Source organism: Balaenoptera musculus, chromosome 14 (genome assembly GCF_009873245.2).
Source record: "Balaenoptera musculus isolate JJ_BM4_2016_0621 chromosome 14, mBalMus1.pri.v3, whole genome shotgun sequence".
NCBI lineage: Eukaryota > Metazoa > Chordata > Mammalia > Artiodactyla > Balaenopteridae > Balaenoptera > Balaenoptera musculus.
The window spans coordinates 10,688,248-10,715,175 of NC_045798.1; the positions used below are offsets into that span (position 1 = coordinate 10,688,248).

The window sequence follows — 26,928 nt, forward strand, 5'->3', positions numbered from 1 at the left end:
CTATCCACTGTACCACATAGTGTCCCTTTTCTGTGGAGCCATATGAATCATTTTTCATACTTAAAAATCAGAAATAACTGCTCTTCCAAGCAACTGGTTCAATTTGTATCTTTTTTGTTAATAATGTAAAGGGACAATTTCCCTTTTTGCTTTGTCTGCCAGGGAGCTCAGAGTCACATTTGCAGCACACCTCCATAGCAACAACAGTCATCCCTCGGGATCTGTGGGGGATTGATTCCAGGAGTCCCTGCAGATACCAGAACCTGCAGATGCTCAAGTCCCTTATATAAAATGGCATAGTATATTGAATACACTGGCCTTTCATAACCAGGGATGTGAAACCTGCAGATACAGATGGCCAACCATACAGAATGGTAGGACATGCCTTTGGGACTTAACCTTCCTCCTGATTTAATTTTATTTCTCTCAATTTTCCTTTTAGCCTGATTTGCTCTTCTACTTATGTCACTCTATCATGTTGAATATTTCTGTTAGCTTCCTTGCCTCCTTATTTTGAATGAACTGGTCTTGAGGTAACCACCTACGTAAGCAACTGTTTTTTGATGCAGTTGCAGAAGAGGAATAGTTGGGTTGCTGTTGGAAGTTCTTGTTTGTAGAGGGAAGCTGGACTCCATGAAGCTGTGGGTTGATTAGATTGGATGGAATCTTCCAATTCCTGAGATCGCATGTCTCTGCATTCTGCCATATCATTATTCCACATGAGAAAATCAAACAATAACCAATGGTTATTAGAATTGAGTGGTAAAGTGAAAAACTGGGCACAATTCTTCTCCCTGTATCCATGCCCCTTGCAATGTGATTTTGCAGTTCCTCCCACTAAGAGGAGCGTCCCTTGCATCTATCTGGATTGGTCCTCTGACTTGCAATGGCTAAGAAAACAGCTGAAGAGGTCATGCCTGTTCCAAGCCAAGGCCTTGCACACTACTGCTCTCTCTTGGAACCCTGCCATCACCATGTGAACAAGCCCAGACAAGCCTGCTAGAAGATGTGAGGCTGCATGGAGCAGAGATGAATCAGCTGGGGTCATTCAAACCAGCCAGCCCCCAGACAACCCACCAGCTGATGGAAGACACATGCATGAACCCAAGAGAGAATAGAAGAAGAACCACTCAGCTGAGCCCAGCCCAAACTGCTGATGCACTGAATCAAGAACTAAGGAAAAACTTATTGATAAGGATGCTACACTGGGGGGATAATTTTTATGCAGCAGAAGATAACTGATACACATAAATGGATCCTCATGCCAATAACAACAATCAAAACTGATATTATATTCCGAGTCCTGATCTAAGTGTCCTATAGTCCTCAGAACAATCCTTCAGGGTAAGTATTGTTATGGTTTTCATTTTGCAGGGGAGGAAACTAAGGCTCAGACAGGTTAACTGACAACCAAGGCCACCAGTGAGTAATAGATAGAATGGGCATTCAAACTCAAATCTGTTCCACTCCTGTCCCTTGGTGGTCAAGCGACATCTCCAGTTACCTTAACTAGCTGCAGAGCCAAGGTCAAAATTGCACTCACCTTTTCCCAGAGGAGGTGGATCGGCTCCTGGTGTACCTGGGGGAGGCCCTGGGGTTTGGGGATCGGGACGAGTGGCTGGAGGGGTGGGTGCTGGCACAGGAGGAGCTGCGGGAGCACCCTCGCATGGGGGAGCTCCGGGCTGCGGATGGGACCAAACTGGACTTCTTCACCTCGGTGCATTCCAGACATGGCGACTGGAATCCTCTGCAGAGGGGAGAATGGCTGTTAGCACTGGCCTGCCCGCTGGTCCAGGGCATCTTGAGCTGATACTCACCTCCTTACTTTGCCTCGGCTGTGGTGCTCTCAGAAACCCCCCCACCCCATCCACCTTTCCCCATCTTACTACCTCTGGAGAGACTTCCCGGACCACGGATGTTCGTGGAGCAGAGACAGAGTAGGACACGTAGCACAGGGTGCATGATGGGTATGATCAAATCACATGCTGGAAGGTTTCGTCCCTCTCCACTCTTTTTCAGCCCCTCTGATTATATTAATGAGAACGCCCGGGTTGGGTACTAGTGGGCTTTTACTGTCTCTTTAATGCTTGCAATCTCCCAAAGAGAGAGAGAGAGAGCAGGCCTGAGACGCAGAACCTTGGGCAGGCAACTGTAACTAACCAGAATTAAACACATTGTCTGAATCCTATGTATTTTCACAGGTGCCTTCTATTTAGGACAGGTGATATAAATTTTCTATTTAAGATAGTACTACAAGTTTCCTTATATTAAAAAGTGAGTTTATTAAAGTAAATAAGAGTAACAGTAGTACCTGGATATGGAACGACTCAAGAAAGTGACATGTAGTTGGTTTAAGTTGGGAAACTGGCGTAGCCCATTTTGCAGATGGGGGAATGGAGACCCAAAGAAGGGTGGAGGCTTGTTCAAATTCACCCAAAGGACAGGGTCCTGTCATATTCTCACCTTGCCTAGAGCCATGCTGGGTTCCTGCTGGTTCTCAGTAAGGACATGTTCATTGGGATTGGGCCAAGGGTCAAGTTCCTATAACATCAATATGGTTTCATCGTGACCCAGCCCCTGCTCATACTCCAGTCTCAGCTCTGGCACTTTCCTCTCTTGACTCCAGCCATAATGGACTCCTTGTCCCTCCTGGAATATTCCTATTCCCTTCCTTGTCTGCAGGCTTTAGAACATTCCCACTGCCTGGAACCCTCTTCACTTGACAACTCCTACTCATGGTTCAGGCTTTCGACCCCCTTAAGCCTGGTTGTGTGACCTCCAATGTGTTATCACAGCCCCCAGCCCCAATGTCTCCTCCACCCCTAGATGGTTCGCTTGGTCTTATAATTGTTGTCTCCCTCCCCCAGACATGGAGCTCCCTGGGGACAGGACTCACGTCTCTCTGGACACTGTATCCCAGCACCAGGACACAGCCTGAGACATATGTCCGAGGTCATTGGTAAATAGCTGTGCAATAAACAGGCTGAGCCTCTGCACATCCTGGGAGCTTCACAACATCATCTCATTTAGCCCCCAACAACCCTAGGAAGTTGGCACTATTATTATCCCTTATTTACAAAGAAGACCCAGAAGGGTGAGTTGCTTGCTCACGGCCACCCAGAGTCTCAAACCCTGATCTGTCCAGCCCTGAAGCCCATGTCCCTGCTACCTTGCCAGCCCCTGCCTTTACCGTCTGTGGTTCCCCTGATTTAGAGCTGATGTCTCTTCCATTCTGCCCTCTGCTCATAGCTGACATGACATAAATAGCCAAGGATTTAAAGATCATTTCTATTTCACAGTGAAAGGCTGGGTCTAAGTTATTTAATTTGGCCGTCCACATAGATCAGGTTAAGCAGGTAACTGCTAAATGCCGGTTCAGGCTTAACTCCAGTTCTGGAGACAGATCTGTGTTTCAATCCTGGTGCCGGCCCTTATTAAGTGAGTTTCCTAACTGCTCTGAGCTTCAGTTTCCCCATCAGCTAAAAAAGAATTATAACAGAACCTATCCCATAAAGGTTTTAGAAGTTTAGGAAGATTATCTATGGAAAGCACCTGGCATAGTACCTCAGGGCTCCATAAATAACAGCTGCCGTTATTATTATTGTTATTGTTTTTGTTGTTGTTATTGCTATTCTCAGTATTTCCTGCATAACAGCCCTGAAGTATATGAGTAGATATCTGGGAACATCACTGCCTGTTCTTGGAGACACTGACGTTTGCTCTGACCCAGCCCTGGCTCCCAGCCGAGCTTGGGTGTGAACTGAGGCCAGGGATGTCCCGAGGCAGGCGGATCCATCCCTCTCTACCCTCTAACCACTGGTAACCACTGATCTTTTTACTGTCTCCATAGCTTTGGCTTCTCCAGAATGTCATGTAGTTGGAATCGTAGAATACGCAGCCTTTTCAGATTGGCTTCTTTCTATTACTAACATGGATTTAATTTTCCTCCCTGTCTTTTCATTGCTTGGTAGCTTGTTTCTTTTTAGTGCTGAATAGTATTCCACTGTGTGTACAGACCACAGTTTATTTATCTATTCACCTATTGAAGGATATCTTGGTTGCTTCCAAATTTGGGCATGAATAAAGCTGCTATAAAAACATCCATGTGTAGGTTTTTGTATGGACATAAATTTTCAGTGTGCTTGGGTAAATACTGTGGTATATTTTAAAATGACAGTGACTTTAAATGTTAGACTTTCTCCTGTGATTATTGGTAAACTGACATCTGTTTTTTCCTGCCCAGCCTCCATCCCTCCTCCTGATAACAGTACCCTGCCTTTCCTTCAGAGGACCAGACATTCCCCAGTTTTAGTGTACATGGGAAGACTCATTAGCCCTGATGGTGGCATACGACAGATTCTAGCCAAGAATACAGCAGCCCCTGGGCAGTGTGATTGGTCTACTGTGGGCAGATGACCCAAGCTGGGCCAAGCAGAGTCAATGAGCACTTGCCCTGATATTTTCCTGAAATTCTGGGGAAAGAGGCATTTTCCTTCCATTGTCTGGCTAGACCGATAGAATGTTAACTGGATGGCACCTTTTCCAATGCTTTGGGAGGATCTGCTTGAAAATAAAGCCAAGAGAGGGGGAAGCAGAACTGAGAGATGTAATAGGAAAGACAGATTCCTGATGACATATTTTCGAGACCCTGGATCCAGCTATATCTGAAGCTGATATCCTTGGATATTTTTTTCAAAAATGATGCCAATTACTCTCTCTCTCTCCTTCTCTCAAATAAAAGAGTTGGAGTCTGTGTGTGTGGTGTAGTGCTAGGGTGAGAGACTGAGATTGTGGAGCTCAGGCAGGACCCCCTCCTCCCATCCAGGTGCACTGACCTTGACTCTCTGCCCCTGCTGGTGGGGGAGAGATTCTCCAAAGTGGCCCCCTTGTTCTGGGGTGAGGAGGTGGTGAAGGAGTTCCCTGAATCAGAGGTGTTGCCGCTGTTGGGGTCCCGGCTCTTGCTTAGGCCCCCAGTGGGGCTCCCCTTCTCCGGACCCCGAGACCTGGCCGAGCTGATCTGCATGGAGGGTGGCGAGGAGGTGTCATTGCCTGAGTCATACTCCTGGGAGCGTCCTCGGTAGGTGGTGAGCAGGCTGGCTGTTTTGGTAAAGAGGTCAGCAGCAGACCCCGACCCAGCGATCTGAAAGCAAAAACACCCGTTGGACACTGCTGAGCGCTGGGTCTGTGGGCTGTGTCTAAATAACCAAGAAATGTTTACCATCATGATGCACTGTAACGAAAGGAAAGAGAGAGAGGAGAGGAAAGAAGAGACGCCAAAAAACAAAAGCACAAATTCCTGAAAGAATACCACAGAAAGGAGATCTTTTTTTTACCCCCTGCTAGGATAACTGGAAGATTTAGGTATCATGCAGAGAAAAAGCATGCGATCCAGATTAAACAAAAGAAAAAGGAAATTATACAAAATTTAATTTCTAATGAATTAAACAAAAGCAACAACTTAAGAGAAGGGGGGGTGTAAACACCCTTAACCTAAAACAATAATAAAAATAAAGAAAAGTGAGGGGAAAGAAAGGAGGCTATGGGCCTGAAAAAATATATCTTGAAACTTAAAAACAAAAAAAGGAGATAAAGCCAAAATTTGACAACCAAATCCTCAACAAATTTGACTTTTTTTTTTTTTAAAGAAAAAGTTGCCCGAATAGAACCCTAAACAAATATCACATGGGGAAAAGAAATGAAATAAAGATGAGAGGTTTTCTTTTAATATAAAGTCAAGGTCACAAAATGATATTTTACTAGTTTTCAACTAAAGGGGAAAAGAAAGAGGGGACAAAAAAAAAAAATGGAAGTCAAATTGTCTGACTGAAAACAAACAAAAAAAAGCTCTCTACGGATATTTGCGTGTGTCCTTTTCCCCCTGGAGAAGGTAGCTAAGGCGCTCGAGTGGCTTCTAATAAATTCTCTCATGTCTTTGCGGATTATATCCACTTACCAAGCAAGAACTCCTCCTTTAGTAGGTAGGTAAGGTGTAAGAGAAAGGGAAGAGCGGGCAAGGTGAGTCCATCATTAGAGTCGCAAATGACAAGAAAAAACACACACCTTTCTGTACATCCTCACACTTGGCCCTGAACTTCGGGTTTTGGGTTTTCAGTGTTCTTGACAGGTGAAGCATCACTTCTGGTTGGCTTTCTCAGTAAGGGGACCTCAAGCCATCAACACTAACCACATCAGTCCCTTAATGCCCAAGTTGGATCAAGAAACCCTTGCTGACAATGCAGATGGCGGCTAGAGTTCGCATCAATCTAAGGTGTCAAGATGGGGGGCGGGGAACAGGGAAGGTGTGCTTGTGACAAACGGCTTTGGGAGGGGCTGCCTTGGGGTGCCTGGGAATGAGGAGGGGTCCCCAGGATCCTGTGTGGGGCTGATCTAGGACAGATGAAGGAGTAAAGGAGGCAACGGAGAGCCAGCCCTCGGGAAGGCTATGGTGTGTTTAGAAGTACAATGGATGGTTTTCTTTAAACATTCAGACCAGTCTCACAGCTGGGATGACATAGTGGGTTCGGTTCTGGTCCCCCAACAATACCATGCTTAGATGTGGGCAAGATGGACCTCTGCCCTGGGTCTCCTCCAGCGATAACCATCCCCATGGGGTGAGAAATCTGTGGGGCTGAGAAGGCACCACCTGTAAACCACTCCCTCCAAAGTGACTCTCTGGGGACCTGAAATCCCAGAATTCCCTGTTTAAATGACCCCTGAGTCCCCTTCCAGGGTCTCTGCAGGATCATCCATGGATCTATTCTCCCAGGGGTAGACCACGCTTCAAGTGTGCACATTCCTAGGTCCAAGTGTGGCTATTTGAACAGAAGTTGGATGTTCAGGCTTAGGTGTCCGTGTGCTTGAGTGGGAGGTCCATCACAGTGTTGGATGGTGCAAGGACATGGGGGGAGAATGGGAGGGGCCAGGGCCTCGGGGCAGATTCTCCCTACACTGTCATGTTGTGGCCTGGCACTCCGAGGGGTCCAAGATTCTAAATCCAAATCTGACTTTCCAGATCATTTCGAAGGTATGTTTGCCAAGATAGGAGAACTTATTTCATCTAAGTTTGCTGGCTTGATTTATAAACATTTGCATATATAGTGTGTGGCTCTCCTTCTATATGCTTGTCCCAGGCCCTGCAAATATTAGTGTAGGCCTCACCATCAAAAGCCTGCTTCTCCCACCCAGTTTCTCCCATGCACCTTGGGCCTAAAGAAGGGGGACTTCTGGGCTTTCTTAAGGAAACACTTCTGCCTTCTCAGCAGTTGGTCATGAGGGTGAGATACAGAGACAATGGAACTGTGAGAATAACAGTGATGACTCCACCAGCTCAGGATATCAGCTCCCGGAGCTGGGGAGGTGGGACTTCCTTTGCGGATTCTCCCAGGAGGCTTTGCACACAGACAAGGTGATGGTCCAGCTTTACCAAGTTCCACCCAGCGTGGCTGCCACTGTACATGCCTGGCAATCTGGCTAGCTTTGCTCTGGGACAAGGGATCTCAAAATAAGGTTGCCCAAATGGGGTTTCCTAGTGTGAGACTTCTTTAAAAATTAATGTAAAGGCCCTTTTTCCATTCAGCTCCTTTTTGTCTTCCAGTTTGCAAGTTGGATGCCGTATCTTTCCCACCTCTGAGAGTTCAGTGGCTACATATGTATTTCCACCACCTCTGTCAGGAATGACAAAGCATCATGCCAGGCAATTAGACCCTGGGACCTGGGCTCTCAGGCTGGGGCTTGGTCTGGGGATGGGCTCATGGAATCTTTGTCTCAGAGACAGTGAATGTTTGGTAGCCAGTGTATCACAGGTGACTCAGGTGCGCCCCTCCTGGAGGGAACCAGGCTGGACCATGAATAGAACGGTTTCCATTACCCTACGGCTTGCTACCCGGAGGCATCCAGTCCGGACCTTGCTCTGCCCAGGTGCTTGTTTCCACCTTGACTACTAATTTCAAAGGATATGTCCGGGTGCATCAAGAGTCCCCAGGGGGAAGGATCTCCTGAACATAAGGCCCCTCGGGGCTAGTGGATAGAGAAGGGGACTTTGCCTTTTTCACATTCTCAACCCCACATCCTGAGCTCACAGGGACACTTTCAGAGTGTCGCTACCTGACCACGACCACTATCCACGTGCAACTTGTGTGATCAGAACTGAGAACTCTCGAAGGCATCATGCTCTCCCATCATCACAGAAAACAGAGATAAATGTGCTACTGGAATGTCCTCATTGGGTTGACCCTGGTGCTTGAAAATATCAACCTCTCCTGCTTGTTTAAAAGTCCCATTTCTTTGGATGAATCTAAATTCTGTGACATGCGTGACAGTGTTGACACTTTACAGCTCAACCCTGTGTCCTTCACAAACCTCATCTCTTCCATACACCCACCCGTGACTCTGGCCCCCACGATCTTCGGCCAATCGATTAGAAAGTTTTCTTGGTTCTACCACCACATCTTGCTCTCCCAACCCCAGGCCATTTGCCTATGCCACTTCCTCCGCCTAGAACACTGTTCCCCTCTTCCTCACTTCACATGGCTAAATTTATTCATCTTCCAGTTTACGTATCACCTCCTCTTGAAAGCTTTCTCAGAGCTCCAGGCCAGGACAGCACAAAACTCTCTACTTCATTCATTCTAACGTTCACTCTTTCATTCATTCACTCATTCAAAAATGAGTGGCTTCTGTCTGCCACAGCACTCTTACTGAGGTGAGGGGGCAGTAATTGCTTGTTTTACCTCCTGTCTCCATCTGGATGGGTTGAAAGTTGGGGTCTTGAGACCAGCTCAGGGCTGGGCGTGTGAGCCAGAGACAACCTCTAGAATCAAGTTTTAGGTCCAGGCCAGTGGCAAAGAGAAGGAATGCCCTCCGCTCTTCCTCCTGGCCCTCCTCAGACCTAGGACCCTCAGAGAAAGCACACAGGAGTCCAGCCTACACATGCTCAACAGCATAAGTTCCAGGCTAAGGTGAGAAGTTCCTGACCCGAGGAGCCTTCCAGATGAGACAAGCGGTGTTGGGTCTCCTTACTTCCTTTTCCACCTTCTACTATTCCGGGAGGTCGGGTTAAAAGATGAACTGGGTCTGGCCTCTTGCACGCAACAGGGCTGCTGGCCCGTGCAGTGACTTTGCTCGGGTGCTAGAACGATGCTCCCCCTGGGTCAGGAACTCGAAAATGGTGCCCCACTCTGGCCAGACAAGTTAGAAAAAAGATACACCTTTCTCTGGACTGAAGCAGCCCCACATCGGTTTTCACAGCTGGCTCGACAAATGGAGGGTCGGTGGGGTTTAACTCCAAGGCCAGTCACCCTTGGACAGGGCACAACCAGCATAACATGACACGCCTAGCAGGTCGTGCTGGAGACGCAAATCTTCTCCCCCTATTTGACCTGCTTTAAGGATTACTTTGAGGGCCGCGGGAAGGGGTGGTGGCCCGAAGACTTTCATTCCTGCTTCCTTCAGCTGAACTCTATTTGGTTTTGTCTTTACCAGTCCTGATGGGCTCGATCTCTGTTTCCAGGTGATAGAAACATTTTCATAAACTCAGTAGGGATGTCTGGATCGTTTAATGGCCTCTTAGCCTCAGATTCCTCCTTCTCCAGAGCTCTCCATTCATGGAGAGCTGGACACAACGGAGGGGGGCCAAAGGCAGACTGTGGGGTGTGTGTGAGCGTGCGGGCGTGTGTGCGCGTGTGCGAGTGATGCCGTGATAATGCAGGGGAGACCTTCATAAGTCAAGGACTTTATGACAGGCAGACGACAGAGGCCTCTGTGCGCTCGCCTCCCGTCTCTAAGTGTCTCCTTCCTCGCCAGATGTTCACTCCCACTCCGCCACGGAGGATGCGGACTGTTGCCCACTGGCCGCTGACATGATAGGATGGCTCCCCCGTGCTCCTCCCTGTCTCATTTAGATAACAGGCCACTCACAAGTCGTCTTTAACGAGCTCTTCTTCATCTGCTGGAAATTTCTCTTCTATGCACATAACTGCTCTCTGCCCCTGTATCCCCAGCTTAGCTGCACAACGGTCCTCAAGAGGCCGGCTGGGAGGAGTCATCCTAGACCCACTTTTGTCCAGGAGCAATGCCCTCATGGTACCCGGGACCCCTGTTTAAGACCTGGGACCCTCATACCAGGGGTCTCTTCTGTGATCCACTCTGACCCCTTCCTCCATCCCAGACTTGCCCTTCTTTTTATGTCTTCACAAAGGCCTACTTTTGGGGCTTGGCACAAAAATTCAGCCCCTGTAAGATTTGCTTAATCACCAAGTGAAATACACCTGTCTTCATATGGTTCTCCTAGAAATTGAGATAGGAATTTGAGTGCTGGCAGTTTCTTTGAGGGCAAGGAACCTCAGTAGGAGAGTGGGGGCAATGAGCAGGGGAGAGAACGAGCCAGCTGTCACAGAGGGCTCCTGGAGGACACCCTGGGAGCCAAGGCAGAGACAGCTCCAGAGTTAATCCCAACCAAGGAGGGAGCTGTGATATTTATACACCAATTCCCTGCCACTCATGGGTTAAAGGCTGCACCCAAAGGGTGTCAATTCTCTAGTAGGTCCAAACTGCCACCCAGTCAAACAAAGTGGTCTTTGGCAGCCAGAGAACATTACCTGGAAGCTGGAAGCTGGCAGTGTGTGAAGCGGGGACGCGGAGGGGATATAAACGGACAGCATCTGTCTCAACACCCCAAACCACCACTGGAAAACTGACGGGCCAAGTTATACTTTGTTTCAGATATGCTTTCTTTAGCCCACTTATCAGCTAAACAAATTTATGTTCGACAATAAATTTGAATGAACTCTCAACATTGTAGAATGGGGCAGATTCACATAACAGCCCATTTCTAGTTCATGCTGAAAAATAAGAGGATCTGGCAAGATTGAGTCGACATTCCTGCTTGGTGATAATTGGCTTGTGAGGAATTGCAGCTGCCCCTTTTGGACGGGGCACAAGCTCTCCTGACCCCAGGCCTTATGGGCTCCCTGTTGCTTATATCTATTAGCTGCCTGGCCCTTGAGACAGCTAAGTTTGTGACCCTCTGTTCTAAGTGTTCGCTGCTACCCGGATCTATCTGAAAGCAGCACAAACACAGTGCATCCTCTATGTTTCATCTCTCCCTTCCATCTTCCCCATCTCTGCCCTTTCAAACCCTCTTGGACTTTATCAATGAAAGGAACCAGAAGACAGAGTCATGAAGCCATATCCAGACCCCAGAGCTATTACAAGCTTTTCCCTTCTGGGTCAGGATTGCCAATCTCAGATTTTTTTAAGGACAAACTGTTTTTCACAAACTCATGGCCACTGGGAGAAAACAAACGAATACGTTCCCTTTATTCTCTTAGCCCCCGCCAATGTGAAGCTCCAGTTTTTTGTTTTTGTTTTTTTCTTTTGAACTCATAAGCTTGCCTATTCTCCTTTTTCCTTAATATACTCCGTGTCAACATTTGGGTTTTTCTAATAAGTAATTAAATCCCCCCACCATGAACTCCAGCTCCTGGTGTTTCACTGGGAGTTTCTCTCAGCCCTCCAGGGAAGCCAGCACTGTTATTTATTGTTTTTGCTTCAAATCATTATTTAATCAAGAATGGGGGAAAAAGGCAACCTCTCACTTACACTTCAAAATTTAATTTCGGCTGAATTCCGAGATCAAGAGGCAGCACAGCCTAATAGGTTACAAAAATACAATCAAGAAGAGAATTCCAATTAAACTGAACAAGTCCATTTACTGAGCTTCAAATGGCTCCATGGAGAGAGATGGCTATAAATTTTTTTTCCCTCCCTGCCATATGGGGGACTGGAAATTCTCATGTGAATGTAGAGCTGCATGGCAGAGCTTTTAGCTAGAGGGTTCTGGTTATTCCTTTTTTTTTTTTTTTTTTTTAAACCTTTTGTTTCACAAAGACATTAAGTTTATTTTCCTCACTGTTGTTCATCTTCCTCTGCACATTAATTACGAAGACATCAGAAGACTGGATTCATTGACCTGTTAGGAGTTCATTAGAGAGGGGGAGGAATGGAGAAAGACAGGGATCTGCTGAGGATGTTGGGAAGATGACAAAGTCCTTTAGGGCTGGGGTGGTCCCACAGGGCTGTGCACTGACGTTGACCTTGGGCCTGGGGCCGGATGTCTCTCCTTCCCTCCATCAGGAAGCTGAAGGGGACCAGCAGCTTCAACCTCATCATTTCTCAGAAGCCCCTTTTGATGGCCCTCAGCCCACCTCTTCTTGAAAATTTCTACATGGATCCAGTCAGGCAAAATTTTCACCAGTCCAAATTGAAATGAGAAAAAAAAAGTTCAATGGAATGAGTTTTTCATCCAACGAAATGCATTTGATTTAAAGTCTCATCCTTTCTTCTGAGGCCATGTCTATTCTTCCTCTTCAGATGGTAAATGTCCCTTTCACTATAGAAAATGGTGGTTTTCTTTTTTCTGTCCTTGCTTGGCAAAAGTAAAAGTTGACAATGCTATTCCATTTTCCATTTAAAAAGGACAACTGTCCCACAAATGCCTGAGTCTCATGGCCCCCTTCTTCCGCATTTTAGTCCCTTTGTTCTCTAAACTACAACAAATGGCACTGGACTAGTGAGTCTCCTAGTCTGAGCAAGAGCTCACTTTTGCAGGATGTACGTGACAACCTGGGTCAGAGGCGGGAAGGCTGGACCCTCCATACACGCTCCCTCAGCCTCACTTCCCCTGTCTGCAAAATAGGAGGCATAGCCTGCCATTCTCCTAGAGTTGTTCTGACGTTCACCTGAGATCTTGGATATGATTAAGCTTTTTGAGGCCAGAGATACTTCAGAAACATCACGTCTGCTTTTACTGGGAGCAAGTTTAATTCAGCCATTATGACGACAAATCATAACACTAGCAACTACTGTATATTGAGTGTTATGTCCCAAGCATCGGGCTAAGTTTTGCTCATAGAACAGAAGCTGCATGAGGGCAGAAATCTTCTCTGTCTTATTCACTGCTATTCACCCAGTGTCTGGCACATAGTAGGTGCTTAATGCATATCTTATAAATGAATGGATACCTTATCTCACTCCACCCTCACAGCCACTCTGTGCAGTATGTATGCTTATTAGTTAAAGGTACAGATGAGGACACAGAGGCCCAGCGAAGTGAAATGACACAAGGGAAGTCAAGTAATTAAGCACTTGGACTCTGAGGGTAGACTTTCTGGGTTGGAATCCTAACTTCTCCATTTAACAGTTGCCTTTTACTTAAGTTTTCTAGGCTGTAGTTTCCTCATTGTAAAATGAGGATACTAGCGGAATATCCCCTGAAAGGCTATTATAAGAAACGCATGAGATGACACATGTAAAGAATTCAGCCTAGCACCTCGCACATAGTAGGTGCTCAAGAAGCATGAGTTATGGCTGTTACCCAGTCTCATAGGGAGATGAAATCAAGAACTCTGGAGTATCCGAATCTGCTTTAAAGCTCCTGTCTTCATCACTGTCGCCTCCTGCTTCCTCCTGTTGACAAATTTCATGAGGTCCTCTTTTACGGAGCCCAAGTTTTGCCTTTTTTTTTTTTTTTGCGCCGTATCTGTGCAGGTTTTTGTTGGCAAGGGTTATGTGGCAGCTGTTGGCTCAGTAGAGGCAGAAGGAGGAGAAAGGAGAAGACTGCCCTCTCCTGGGTCTAATTTCAGTCTTGATCAGCCCCCTTTAGATTCCCCCTCCAGTTAGGATAGACCTCACAGAGGACCCCCTGCTACAGGACAGGGCATGGCCAAACCTTGGAGCCACCAACCTCTCTGTCATCCAATAGGTCCTCTGGCTATCAGAGTAAGCTTCTGAGATACAAGCCATGATTCAAACCAGCTCCCCTTCCTACTTATTGGGCTACCTACCTAAGTCACTTCACCTCTCTGAGCCTCAGTTTTCCCATCTGAAAAATGGTGATAATGATGGCACCTACCTCAAAGAACTGTTTTGTGAATCAAAGGAGAAAAAAAAACCAAAACAACTGTGTAAAGTATGTGACAGTGCCTGGCACACAGTGGTATATAGCCATCTCAATTGGTTGAACTCCTACTCATCCTTCAAAGCCCAGCTCACATGTTCCTTTATTTGTAAAGTCCTCTCAGACGCCAAGATCTCTTAGACATTGGTCCTTCCTCTGTGGTCCTCCTACATATTGTACTTGCTTCCGTCACCTCCAGGGGTGATATTCAAAATATTCAACAACTGGTTGAGTGTGGGTACTGCCCCATCTGAAGGTAGCTGGTCTTGGCACTGAAGGGCTGCCAGGTATCACTGTTTAGCTGCTGGACTGTGAGAAGGTCCAGAAGGTACCAGAGGAGGGAAGGGATGGCTTTGTTGACCGGGGGGTGGGTGGTGACAGGGTCTATTTATCAACTGGTGTGCAAGTATTTGAATATTTGAACAATGGAGGAGTACTAGTGCTCACCGACTCAGTCTCAGCCCTAACGACAACGCGTATCCTACTGTATTGCAGCCTTCTGTTGACGGCTAGATGGTGAGCTCTGGGATTCAGGAAGCCTGTTTATTCATCTCTCTGTCTCCTTAACACCTTGAACAGAGTTGACTGAGTGTAGATAAGGAATGAATGAGGCCATGAAGGATTCACTCCTTGGGACCCTCCATTTGGAATTGGGCTCTGACCAAGAAAGAGGGCTTCAGGTTATCTTTAGCTCACCAGCTAGGATTTTAACAAGATACAACCCACTTCTGCATATTCATGTATGCAAACAGGCCCCCTTGACGTAATGTGCCCGTCCCTGATTTTCAAAGAGCTCTGCATATGGGATGCCCACCATGGAGTGTGGCAGGAACCATGGCATAGGAGACCCCTCACGCTTGGGCTCCTGTTCACCTCCAGAACCCCCAGAACCCCATCTCCTGCCCTGGAATTCTTTCTCCATCCTGACTCCAGCCTTCGTTTCCTGCTTCCACTGGCTAGTTTCTCAGTTGTCACCTCCTCTGCCCTAACCTAACCCTAACCCCAATTCCCTTCCCTGCCTGCCTACCTCCTGTCCCATCTCAGCATTCACTGTTGTGCATTGTCTTTTACAGTTTGTACCTTGTCTGTCTTCCTTTTAAGAAAGCACAGGCTGTTTCTTATTCACTGGATCCTGAGAGCCACATCAGAGCTGACCCTTTATAGATGCTTAGTAGGTACCTGGTAGATTTGAACAAGTGATGGAATGGGTGACTCAGTGACCATGACTGTGCTGTTCTCTTCAGCAGAGAGCTCAAAAAAATCTTGGGGCCAGGACTCTTGGAAAACCTTTGGTCCAACCTGGTATCCTCTTCCATCCCTGCCTGTGCAGGAGAGAGGATGAGAAAGAGCCCAGCATGGAGAGCACTCGGAGGACCAGACCTGGGGGGCGTCTGACGCCCCAGGAGTCAGGCAGCCATGAGCAGGGTGCGGCTAGCCATTTGGGCTGCAGCTGCCATTGAGGATGGGAGGAAACTGAAAGCAGGGGAAGCAGGGGTTCTAGCTGTGGTCTCAACTCATCCACAGACTAGCCTGGGCCTGGAACCATTCTACTATTACTACTCCACTACTATTACCAGCGCTGCTACTATTGTTGCTACTACCATTACTATTTCCATTGTTAATACTGCTGCTGCTTCTATCCACCGCCAGCAACCTAGCACCTACCACTCGCCTGTTAGTCTGAAAGTCTTACTCACATTGAGTCATTGCATCCTCACAACATTCCTCTTATGAGGTAGGTCTTACTATTATCCTCATTTTGCAGATTTGGAGAAAACTGAGGCACAGAGAGTTTATGGAACTTGCTCAAGATTCCACAGTTGGAAAATACAGAGCCAGCATCTGGAATGTTTTCATCACAACACCTGCTACTATTTGCTGACTTTTGCCCCTGTGCCGAGCACTGGGCTCGACTATTTACAAAATTACTCTGCTTTTGTCCCCAAAACAAGGCTTTTGAAGAAGAGGTTTATTATCTGCATTTTTTTTAACAGATGAGGAAACTGCAGCTCAAAAAGGTTTAGGTAACTATCCCCAGCTTGCAGCCAGGATTTGACCACATAATCATAGTCCCATGTTTTTAACAACTCCGACTTGCCATAGCCCATGGAATTCATTTCTCTCCTGTGAGTCCCGGTTCTCTTTTTGGAATCAGGGTATTGGGTTAGGTGAGCTCTTAAGGCCTCTAACTTCTAGGTACGGATGAGCTTTCTGCTCTTCTAATAGCGGCTGGGCCCTAAGAACCAATAGCCAATCTGGTACCTCATTCACTGGTGTGGGAGGACCACAATTTTGGGGTGGGGGGGAGTCAACACTCGGCTTTTTGCAACACCTTGGACCTGACTGGTTAGGAAACCATCCCAGGTGAGAGAACACAAGCCAGTTGCTCCCAATGGCACTTTTTAATGAGGGTCAGTTAGGGCCACTGAATGGGCTGCCATAAATACCATGACCAGGGAGACTGGGTGGATTTTACCAACTTAAAACCATTCTTCCACCTCTTATTGCTTGTATTTTAAATTTATTTCTACCTTTGCAACAATTCCTTTGGGACACAAATGGGATAATCATGCTCATTTTCCAGGTGAGGAAGCTGAAGCTGGGAGGGGTAAAAGGATTTGTCCTGCCAAGCCAAGACTTGCCCCCTGGCCTCCAGACTCTCTGCCTTACTGGGAAGACCTTTCATAGGACATTCATGGAGGGGATAATGCAGGTGAGCATTTACCATCTGCAAATACTGAGCAACTACAGGTATCTCTACAAAGGAAGGGCCTGAGGTGAGTTGTGGATGGTTCCAGCTAGGTAGAAGATTTGGGCAAAAGTAGACCTTGGTGATACATGGTGCCTTTACTGGTAAAGAAGGGTTTCCCAGAATGCACTGGAGATATAACTATTGTGTCAACCAGACCCAACCAGTGTTTATCATCACCTTCTCTTCCTTGACCTCTCAGCGAGAACCCCTGAGCTATTCCTTACTTCCACCTCATCCTTTCTAAGGGAGCAGCTCTCTGAAATTTTCAGATTTACACCTAGCTAGAGGAGACAGGTCCCTTCCCAGGTGTTAGCTGAAAGCATAGGGTACGTCTGTGTTGAATCTCCTCCTATTTGTGTGTCTGTCCCTTTAGAGTCTACAAAAGGCCTTCACATAATTTCTGTTATTGGATATCCCCAACAATCCCACATGGAAGTGATATTATTTCAAATTTACCAATGAGAAAACTGAGTTTCAAAGAGGTTAAGTGACTTTCTCAAAGCCACACAGCTAGGAAGTTGAGTTCAGGCCCAACTCCAAACCCCTTGCTCAGGAAACTTCCTGGCATCGAACTGTCTGAAGTTGCATTCCAGCCCTCCTTCTTGACCTGAGGGACTGTTGCGTGATCCCATTCAAGGCCCGGTTTCTCGACTGGATTCGCTCTTGCTTTACTCAGTGGCTTCACTCCAGACCTTAACCTTTCTGAGCATTGGCTTTTCTGTCCCACCTGTGGAAGGGACTAGTGAGGGCAGCTGCGTCCTCAACTCCCTGAGACCTTGTGTGGACACGAGAGGCCGAGTGCTATCAGCTCCTTGGAGGAAAATTCTCGTATACGTTCAAGGCCGAGTTTACCCAGGTGAAATCAAACCCCAGCTGCTCGTCAGTGCTGCAGACTAGCTGTCAAAGATGCAGACTTCACCGCAAAGCTGCAGTACCTCTGTTGCCTCAAAGACCCCCTCTTTTCCTTCTTCCCCAAAGAAACCTCCTGTGGTGTCTCATACATGCTTTCCTGCAGATGTCACTCTGGAGGCCAATATGTACTTTCGAAGTTCCCCTGCTAAAGAGCCGGGGGGCTTCAGGTTTTTCCTGTCCCCCCAAGCCCCACTTCCCAAGCCGCCAAGCCGAGTGCTGCCAAAGGCTGGTGAATGACCATCTGGTTAATCAATAAGGAGGTCTGAAACCAGCTGGATATTTGCCCGAAACTAAATTAAAATGTGTCATACACTGCCCTGAACTTGTGCCTCCACCCCCTCCAAGTGTCACGGCCAAGACTGGCAGAGGAGGCTGTGTGGAATACTTACTACACCCCTGGCCGACAGGAAGCTGAGCATCTGGAGGGGCTGGCTGGGCGGGGGGCTGGACCGGGCCTCAGGGCTGGCCTTGCAGAAGGTCTTGGAGCAGCGGCGAGAGTGCCTTCGGCGGGACTTCCGCCCTTCCTCGGGGGACTGGCCACGGTGCCTGGGTGCGGGAGAGAGAAACCTGAGGGTCTTTTGATGGGGAGCATGGCAGAGAGGTGACTGAAGGACCAGTAGGATGTGAGGACAACAGAGCATGTTTGGGTGTGTCTGTATGAGTTACGTGTGCATCCATCCACCCACCCACCCACCCATTCATTCATTCTCTCATTTGTTCACTTGACAAATGTTTATTCATGTACCTGGCACTGCTTTGGGGGCTGGGGATGCAGCTGTGAAGACAGAAGGGTCCCTATCTTGATTCAGTTTACTGTCCTTTGTGTGCCTGTGTGATTGTCTGTCTGCTTGCCTGTGTCTGTGACTGTGTGTACGTCTGGGTGTGTGTCCATCTGTGTTTTCATGTGTTTGTCTATAAATGTAACTGCTTGTATCTGTGTGTCTTTGTGTATGTGACTTTACCATCTGTGAAATAGAGGCATCTTATTGACTGTCACCCAAAACTTAAAAAAAATATATCTGACAAAAACGACCAAGATGCCTTCTGCAAGCTTGTCACATCTAGATCTGGCTGCCTGTCTGCAGTGGAAACCAAAGGAATCTCTGACTCCTTAGAAAGGGTGTGTTTGGACTCTGCATACCTGTTAGCTCTGAGTCACAGTAGTGATACAAATAACACCTTATGGATTTGCACGGCACTTGTGAGCCCCTCTTCAGGTGCTTTCACAGTCCCCTCTACAACTTGAAGACATACACAGGGCAGATATTACTTTCTTATTTTCAGATGAGAGAGCTGAGGCTCAGAGATGTTTAGGGACCTGCCTGAGGTCACACAGCTTGTAAGTGGTGGAACGAGGGTCCCCGTGGGAACCAATGCCTCTGGTTCTTGCGCTGGAGTGTCCCTCTCTGCTCTGGGGCCTCCAGGTCACTTTTCTACTGAGTGTGTGGCCCAAGGGCCAGCTCTCAGGTTGCTCCCACCCATGCTGTAGTGTCTCTCAGCCCAACAGGCACTGGGGAGCTCGGGCGGCAACAGCAGCGGGAGATGTGACAGCAGAAGGAGGGCTGGGGCCGGGGCTGCGATGTGAGCCCTTTCCCGAAGAGGTAAGCCTCGGAGAAGGTAGAGTGGGGTGCGCCGAGAGTCAGCAAGCAGGCCCTGCACCGCCCTGCAGCCCAGGCCTGGGCTGGAGGTGAAGGGCTCAGGCTGAGTCACACAGACCTGGGTCTTGGTGCCAGCTCTGCCCGTCACCGCGACCTTGCTCGGACCCCTTTGCCCACCAACACGCAGGTTTCTCAGCTGTAAATGTCTGTAATGCAGTTGAGCTCAGTGTGTCAACACCCTCCAGATAAAGGCCACCGGGGGTACCCTGTACTTGAACGAGCGTGGTCACTGCTCCCTGCAGTGGCAGAGAATGCACATCACGGGGAAGTGGAGGACGTCTCCGTCCGAGGGTGTTAGCAAGAACCTATTATGAGCATATGGTCGGGGCCTCTGGGGAGCACGCAAGGAGCTGGCGCTCTGACCCGGACTGGATGTGTCAGAAAGCGGAGGTAATTCTCTGATTGGGTGTCTTCATCAGTCTTACCTAGAGAGAGGGGAGACTAGACTGAGGTCAAGGCTATAACTGGTAAAGAAGCAGCAGTCGCTCACACATGCCAGGATGGAGAGATGCTGGGTTACTTTTGGGTTTTGGACAAAGTTCCTGTTTTGTCCGGGCTCGGACCTGATTGCAGAAGGGTCTTGTTTTTGCCTGGATCACTCAGGGTCACGGGGCAGCCTTGTGTGATGGTGATGTCCTCTGAAACTGTTGCTGTCCAGTGGGAACGCCAAGGCTATAGTACTCGATGTCAGGGGCTGCTTTCTCCTTTCGAATGCTTTTACACCTGGCTCCACGTTCACATCACCTGGGAGATTTAAAAATCTTGCTGCCCTGGACCTACCTCATCTGGATTAGATCAGAATGTGTGGAGCTGGGATCCAGGCACTGGTATTTTTAAAAACTTCCAAAGCGACCACAGTGCAGCCAAAGTGGAGAAGCTCTGGTCTAGCTCATGGTGTGATTGGGATGATTAACAGAGAGAATGTATTTGCAGTGGCAGCACAGCGCCTGGTTCAGAGTAGAATTTAGGTAAATATTTCTCCTCCTCCTTCCTCTAGACGTTCTGACTTAACTGGGATGCAGTGGGACCGGGATAGTGAGATTTTTAAACCTTCCCAAGTGACATGGCCACGTAGCCAAGTGTGAGAAGCACTTAAGAAAGAATAAAGGCGCCTCTCACATCTGGAAGCTGGCCTGGTACCATCAGTGGGCCCTTGATGTTCCCATTGGTCTCAACAATGTCAAACGCCAGCATCAGCGAAGCCCCCTCCCTCTTCTTGTTCTCCTTACCCACAAGAACCGCTTCCTCTTCTCAGGCCGGGGCAGCCGATGTGTCAGCGTAAAGAGGTTCCAGGTTAGGAGAAACCAGACTCGGAAGGGCCTCAGAGCTAGGTACCTTGTGCTGTGTGGCCGTTCATAGGTCACTTAGCTTCTCTGTGCTTAGAACAACCCTTAGTGAGAGACAGTCAAGTGCAGAGCCAGATGCCCCAGTTCAGTCCTAAGCTCTGTCACTTAGTAGCTAAGTGCCTGGCAAGTTCCTTAACCTCTCTGTGCCTCAGTTTCCTCATCTCTAAAATGGGGATGACAATAGTGCCTCCTTCGTAGGGTTGTAGAGGGGATCACACAGCGGATCAGGAAGAGTGCTCAGCACCTGGACACGGAAGCACGGTGTTAGCAAGTCCTGTAGGTGGAGGCAGCGGGTCCGTTTGTCTGCAGCCCCTTCTCTACAGGGAAGCGCAGACAGCCTGAGTGCGAGGCGGGGGCGCCCCTCTGCTGGGAAAGCGGCCTCCCCAACAGTGACAGTGGGAGGCAGAGCTGACGGTGACCGCGTCTCAGACAGGCTCTGGGCAGATGCCGGGGTGAGGAGGTGCCTCAGGGAGGGGGTTACCTGCTGTCACAGCTTGAGGAGCGGGACTCCGAACTCTGGGACCGCGAGGGGCAGTGGTGATGACGGTGGCGGTGAGACTTTCGGGGCCGGCTTCGCGATCTTGGGGCGGGTGGAGGGTGAGAAGGAACCAATCAGAGGAGAGAGAGACAGAGAGTTTTTGACCTTGTGACACACGTCTTTCTCTTGCACCCGAGTCACTGTCTCTCCCAAGGTCATGCATCTCCCCCGACCGGCCCCTTGCGTCACCCCTGCCTCCCGCCTGTGTAACCGGCCGTCCCTAACACAAGAGAGCAGAAAGGGGTCGTCTGGGGGAGACGGCCTGCCCCCCAGGGCTCTGCTGGGAGCAGAATCGTCACCTGCACACATCACCTCTCCCTCGCCTGAGGCAGGAGTCTCGATTTCAGATGGTTTCACGAACCAGTCAGATACGGTAATGTGTGAATCAGTCAGGCACTCAGAAAATATCAACCGAAGGGCATGGGTTAAAGAAAGTGTTTTGTCTCCAGAATAGTGCCGTGGTGCTGTATCTTCTAATTTTTCAAGTGAATGTAGAAGTTGAGATTTTTATGTAAATTATTCCTATTTTAAATGGAAGCTCATTTTTTAAAAAAGACACAGTTTGGGGCTATCAAAACACATTTGCAGAATCCATTAGGCCTTTGGGCTGCCAATCTGTAACCTCAGCCCTGGAAAGGTAAGTCTGGATTCTTAGCATGGAGTCAAAAGCCCACTCGCAGAGGGAGTTACAAACATCATCGACAACAAAAATTACACTACCACTGCCACTAAAACTGGTGTTATAACAGGTTACTTCAGCTTTCTCTAAATAATAATGATAACTCAGAAGTAGCAGTAGCAGTGGCAGTGGTCACTGAGGATGTACAAGGAATGTCAATAGTTTGGGCCAAGTCAGGAAGCCAGTGGAAGTTAGAGATGATTCTATTGTGAGGTAGCTTGGTTATCCCAACAAAAGACTCAGGGATTCTGGTAATGTGATCATCAGACCATATCCCTTCCCTGTTTAAAGCCCTCCCATTGTCCTCATGTCAAGTCCAAGCTCTGACCTTGAACCCCAAGCACCTTCAGGAGCCAGCCTCTGCCTAGCTCTCCAGCCTCCTTGCCTGGCATCTAGAGCCCTTGTTTGAAAGGCTCAAGCAACCCCGAGGTGCTTGTATTCTGGCTCACACATTTCCCACATTTTATGATGCCCTGATGGTGGTGACGGTGATGGTGATGATGGTGATGGTGATGATGTTGATGGTGATGGTGATGGTGGTGATGGTGATGATGGTGATGGGGATGGTGGTGATGGTGATGATGGTGATGGTGATGGGGATGATGGTGATGGGGATGATGGTGATGGGGATGATGGTGATGGTGATGGTGATGATGGGGATGATGGTGATGATGGTGATGGGGATGATGGGGATGGTGATGGTGATGATGGGGATGATGGTGATGATGGTGATGGGGATGGTGGTGATGGTGATGATGGTGATGATGGTGATGGTGATGATGGTGATGGTGATGATGGTGATGGTGATGGGGATGATGGTGATGGGGATGATGGTGATGGTGATGGTGATGATGGTGATGGTGATGGGGGTGATGGGGATGATGGTGATGGGGATGATGGTGGTGATGATGGTGATGGTGATGATGGGGATGATGGTGATGATGGTGATGGGGATGGTGATGATGGTGATGATGATGGTGATGGTAGGTAACCCGTCTCTAACACATACTGCCTGCCAGGCACTGGGTTCTAAGCATTTTCCTTAAATGGACTCATCTACTCCTCATAACAACCTACAAAGTGGATTCTCTTATTACTCCTATTTTACAGATGCAGAAACCAAGGCACAGAGAGATTAAACCACTTGCCTAACCTGCAGCCTAGAATGGTTACCTCCATCCTTTGCCCCAGCCTAAGCCGCCCCTCCCTCAGGAAGCCTCCCCTCACCACCACACCCTCTTTCCTGCACCCGGACTCCCACCTCACCCAGGGCTTCCATCTGCCACTGAAGTGCTGTGACCTGTCCCACATCTGTCCCCGGTGTCCTGCTGCGAGCTCCTCGAGGCCGGGAGGCACATCTGTCTAATCTCTGTCCTCGGGCCCCACACAGGGCCTGACACCTGTTAGGGCCTCTCTAAGGGATGCTGAATAAGAGGAAGTAAGTTACTCCAGCGGTCCCCTGTTTAAAAGCCACCTTAACTAACCATGGATCTTGGCAAGAACAACCACCTGATCTCAGGGGTGTCTTATGTTTCTTGCTTCTCCCTCTCCTGACTCTTGTTTTTTGGCTTTCACAACCTTCTTTTATGTCCTGCTAGTGATTTCTGAGACTTGTCCAACTCTTGGCGCTGGGCAGGGTGGCCACCTTGCTGCCCTCAAGCAGGCAGTCCGTGCCTCTGTCATGATCTTCCCAGAACTCTTGGGGTCTGGGCGCAGCCCCCAGCTCAGTGACTGTCTAGACCGCAGCTCCACGGACAAGCCATGCTGAAGTCTCTGAGAACAGGCTCTGTCTGTGCTTAGCGTGAGCGTACACTCTATACAGATGACCCATGATCACCTCTTGACGTGAACTGAACAAGCTTGATGATTGGGACGTTCTTCCCTGAGCTAACTCACAGCTCTATTGCTTCCTTCTGGAGCGTTCCCCAGGCCCCCGTGGTGGTGCCTGAAATGCCCTCTTTCGCACTGACCTTGGGTGAGGAGGCGCTTCAGGCCGGCAAAGCTGAGCGCCACGCCCTGCTTCCTCTTTTCCCTCCCCAGCAGCCCACTGACTTTCATCCCATTGCCTTTGATTCTCGCTTTAGAAGCTTCTTGGTGGGAGATAAAATGTTGGTTGATTGGAAAACACACTCACTAACATCTGCAAGGGTATAAAGTAGATGGGTTGTAACCAAATTTACTTTTAATTTGGCTGGGAACTGAACTCTTCAGGCAGCGCTGGCTGATTTGAATTTCTACTACCAGCTATAAACCGTGAACCAGCTGGGACCCGAGGCCGGGGGTAGGAGCTCCCCTGATATCTCCATGCTCTAAGCCCAGAGGCTGGGGCTGGGACTCACATGTACACACACACGTGTGCACGCATGTGATCATGCCCCCTTACCCACCTGTGCACACACAGCACACACGTGCACAGGTAAAAACCATCCCGCACCCTCCCTATGAGTAATGCAAGCAGATTAAGCGGTGCACACGCCAAGGGCACCGAACTAGCACATAGTAGCCGACAGGGCACCTACATGCATGCTATTCAAGTTCATGCTCACATAAGCAAGGGCACACATATGCATTCATGTGAACACAGATATATACCCCCACACACACACACTATGCACCTGCATTGCACACAAATGTTTGCACGATGGAAGAATGTACAGATACTATTTACAAAGTGCACGCTACGCATATACGCACCACGTACAAACGTTACACAACGCACACAGGCACACAGAATTCACACACAATGGGCACACACATGCACACCATTCACTTTCATGCATACACAGACACGCATGCATACACACACATCACATACACAACCTTATGCACCCATGCATGCCAAACCCACAACTGCAGGTCTACACACAGTTCTGTCTTCCCCTTCCTTCTCCCCTCTTGCCCGCCCACCCTCCTCTCCCGGTCCCCATTTCTTCGGCAATTCTAACCCTCTGGCTGTTCACAGGTCAGTCCCCCACCTCCCCAGGCTGGACAGTACGTTGCAGGTGGGATCTACTTACTGTTTTTTGTGCCTCTTCTCTTCCCTTCTTTTGTTTTTTGGGCTGGAGGAGCTGAATGAGAAATGGCCAATTAACTGAAAGATGCAAAATTCTAGCGAAAGACAAAGTAGTCAAAATGCTTAACACACGGTGGTCACTAGATTCAGGCAGTTTGGGAATGGACACTGATCATTTCTAAGATCGGAGCAGTTGCTGCCAACGTTTTCACCCAGTGGGCTCAGCTAGACACACCAACCCACACGTACAGACTGCGGATGGGGGACGGAGGATGCTGAGATCGGCTCTGGTAGCTTCATAATAACAGCAGTAGCAAAGGTAATCATATCTGCCATGCTTTGAGGCTTTCTTATCAAGTAAGCGCTGTGCTAATACCTTTTGGCAATAATCTCATTTCATTCTCCCTACAACCTATGGGCAGTGGCACATTTAATAAGCACTCATTTTCCAGAAATAGAAACTGAGCCTTAGACCGGCTAAGAAACTTGACCAGGATCACAGAGGTGAGCTGGAAAGTGGCCCCAGACCATGGGTCCCCAGGGCCCTTCCTCTTGACTGCTGTTCAATCAATTTCTAAGAGCAAAGAATGGAATATCCAGGGAGCTGCTCTAAAGCCTCATGAAGTTTGGCAGATTCTGAAACGTTCTGCTCGTGAACATTCAAGTATCTGTTTTCTTTTAAAGTCACAGTACTGGGGTGTGGCAGAATGGACAATGATGGCTCAGGGTCCCAGCATCATGAAATAGAGGCCCCAGAGGGCGAACACTGTTTGGTAGTTCAAGCCAGAACGGCTTCAGAGGGTCACCAGGAACGCATCACTGACCTAAGTCCTGCGGAGGAGAAAATTTGATTTCATCCAACTGAAATCGCACCTTGACATGTGTTTGGGACACAGCCTGGGAGGTGGAGAGCCCAGGACCTCACTGAACGATCCAAGTTCACATCCTGGCTCTGCTGCTGAGTTGCTGTGTGACATCAGGCAGGTTACCTGTCCTCCTGAAGACCCAGTTTCCTTGCCCTTAAAATGGGGCCATTGCTCAAGCTGTTGGGCTGAGTGGATGGATGACATTGGTTATCAGTGTCTACTTGTTAACTGAACGAATGAAAGGCCTTTGCACTCTGCCAGCTGCTGGCATTGTGCTATTGTTATTTTGGAAGCTGCAGAAGGGTGTCCTGATCCTCTGTCTGACAGATTTGGGTTTCAGTTTTGGCTCTGCCACCTTCTGACTGTGTGTCTGTGGACATGCCTGCCACACCTCCTGAGTCTTAGTTTCTTCATCTGTAAAATGGAAACAATAAGGATATCCACCGCACAGTGTTGTGATGGGGATTAATGGAGATTAAATACACACACGCATGGAAAAGGCTTAGCACAGGATCTAATTTATAGTGAGTACCCCACAGGTGACAGCGTTATTTGTGCTCACCCTGTGCTTCTAGCACTCGGTCTCTGTCCCTTGGCTAGGATCTGGGAAGGCTTTGGTGGGGTGACTGGGGCTGACGCTTCTCTACATGCCCCAACCCAAGATTTCAACCAGCAGTCAAACAAACAGACTCTGGCACGGGTGGCGAGACCGGCCAGGGAGAGGAATCGGTAGGAGCTGGTCCGGCAGCAACCATCTGGCCTGGGGGAAATTGAAAGTCTGGCTTGGAACTTTCAGGGAAACCAGATCATGGCCTTCATTTCAGAGGAAACTGAGGCCCAGGAAGATGAAGGGGGCGTGAACACAGAGGTAGAAGTAGAGAGCTTGACCTTAGATGCTGCTTAAACCTGGTTAGGAAAGCAGAAAGCTAAGCAGGCAGCCAGAGGCAACAAGATGCTTACCTGTGCCTTCTCTTCTTGGAGAATGACCTAATTGAGGGCAAAAAAAAAGGAAGAGAGAGAGGGAGGAAGGAAAGGAGAGAGACAGGGAGGGAGTGAAGGAGAGGAAGGAAGAGGGAAGAAAGGAACAGAGGGAGGGAGGGAAGAAAATAAATGTGAGTCTGAAGTTTCTTTTCCTGGGATGGATGTATCAGTGCATTTGTCATCAGGCTACAAGGGGACCGGGACACCTAGCAAATCCTCCTCCTCTTTT

The 26,928-nt window shown here is 48.6% G+C and overlaps 1 protein-coding gene across 1 annotated transcript in view; it reads right to left on the reverse strand.

Annotated features, from left to right (window-relative positions):
• SRRM4 (serine/arginine repetitive matrix 4) overlaps positions 1-26,928 on the reverse strand; it is a 168,600-nt gene that overhangs the window by 12,373 nt on the left and 129,299 nt on the right. Inside the window, exons 5-10 of the mRNA XM_036823864.1 lie at positions 26,679-26,705; positions 24,857-24,907; positions 21,104-21,202; positions 18,008-18,164; positions 4,836-5,140; positions 1,544-1,747 (exon numbers count right to left, since the gene is read on the reverse strand). Of these exons, the coding sequence (XP_036679759.1) occupies positions 1,544-1,747; positions 4,836-5,140; positions 18,008-18,164; positions 21,104-21,202; positions 24,857-24,907; positions 26,679-26,705 (843 nt within the window). The remainder of the gene's footprint in view (positions 1-1,543; positions 1,748-4,835; positions 5,141-18,007; positions 18,165-21,103; positions 21,203-24,856; positions 24,908-26,678; positions 26,706-26,928) is intronic.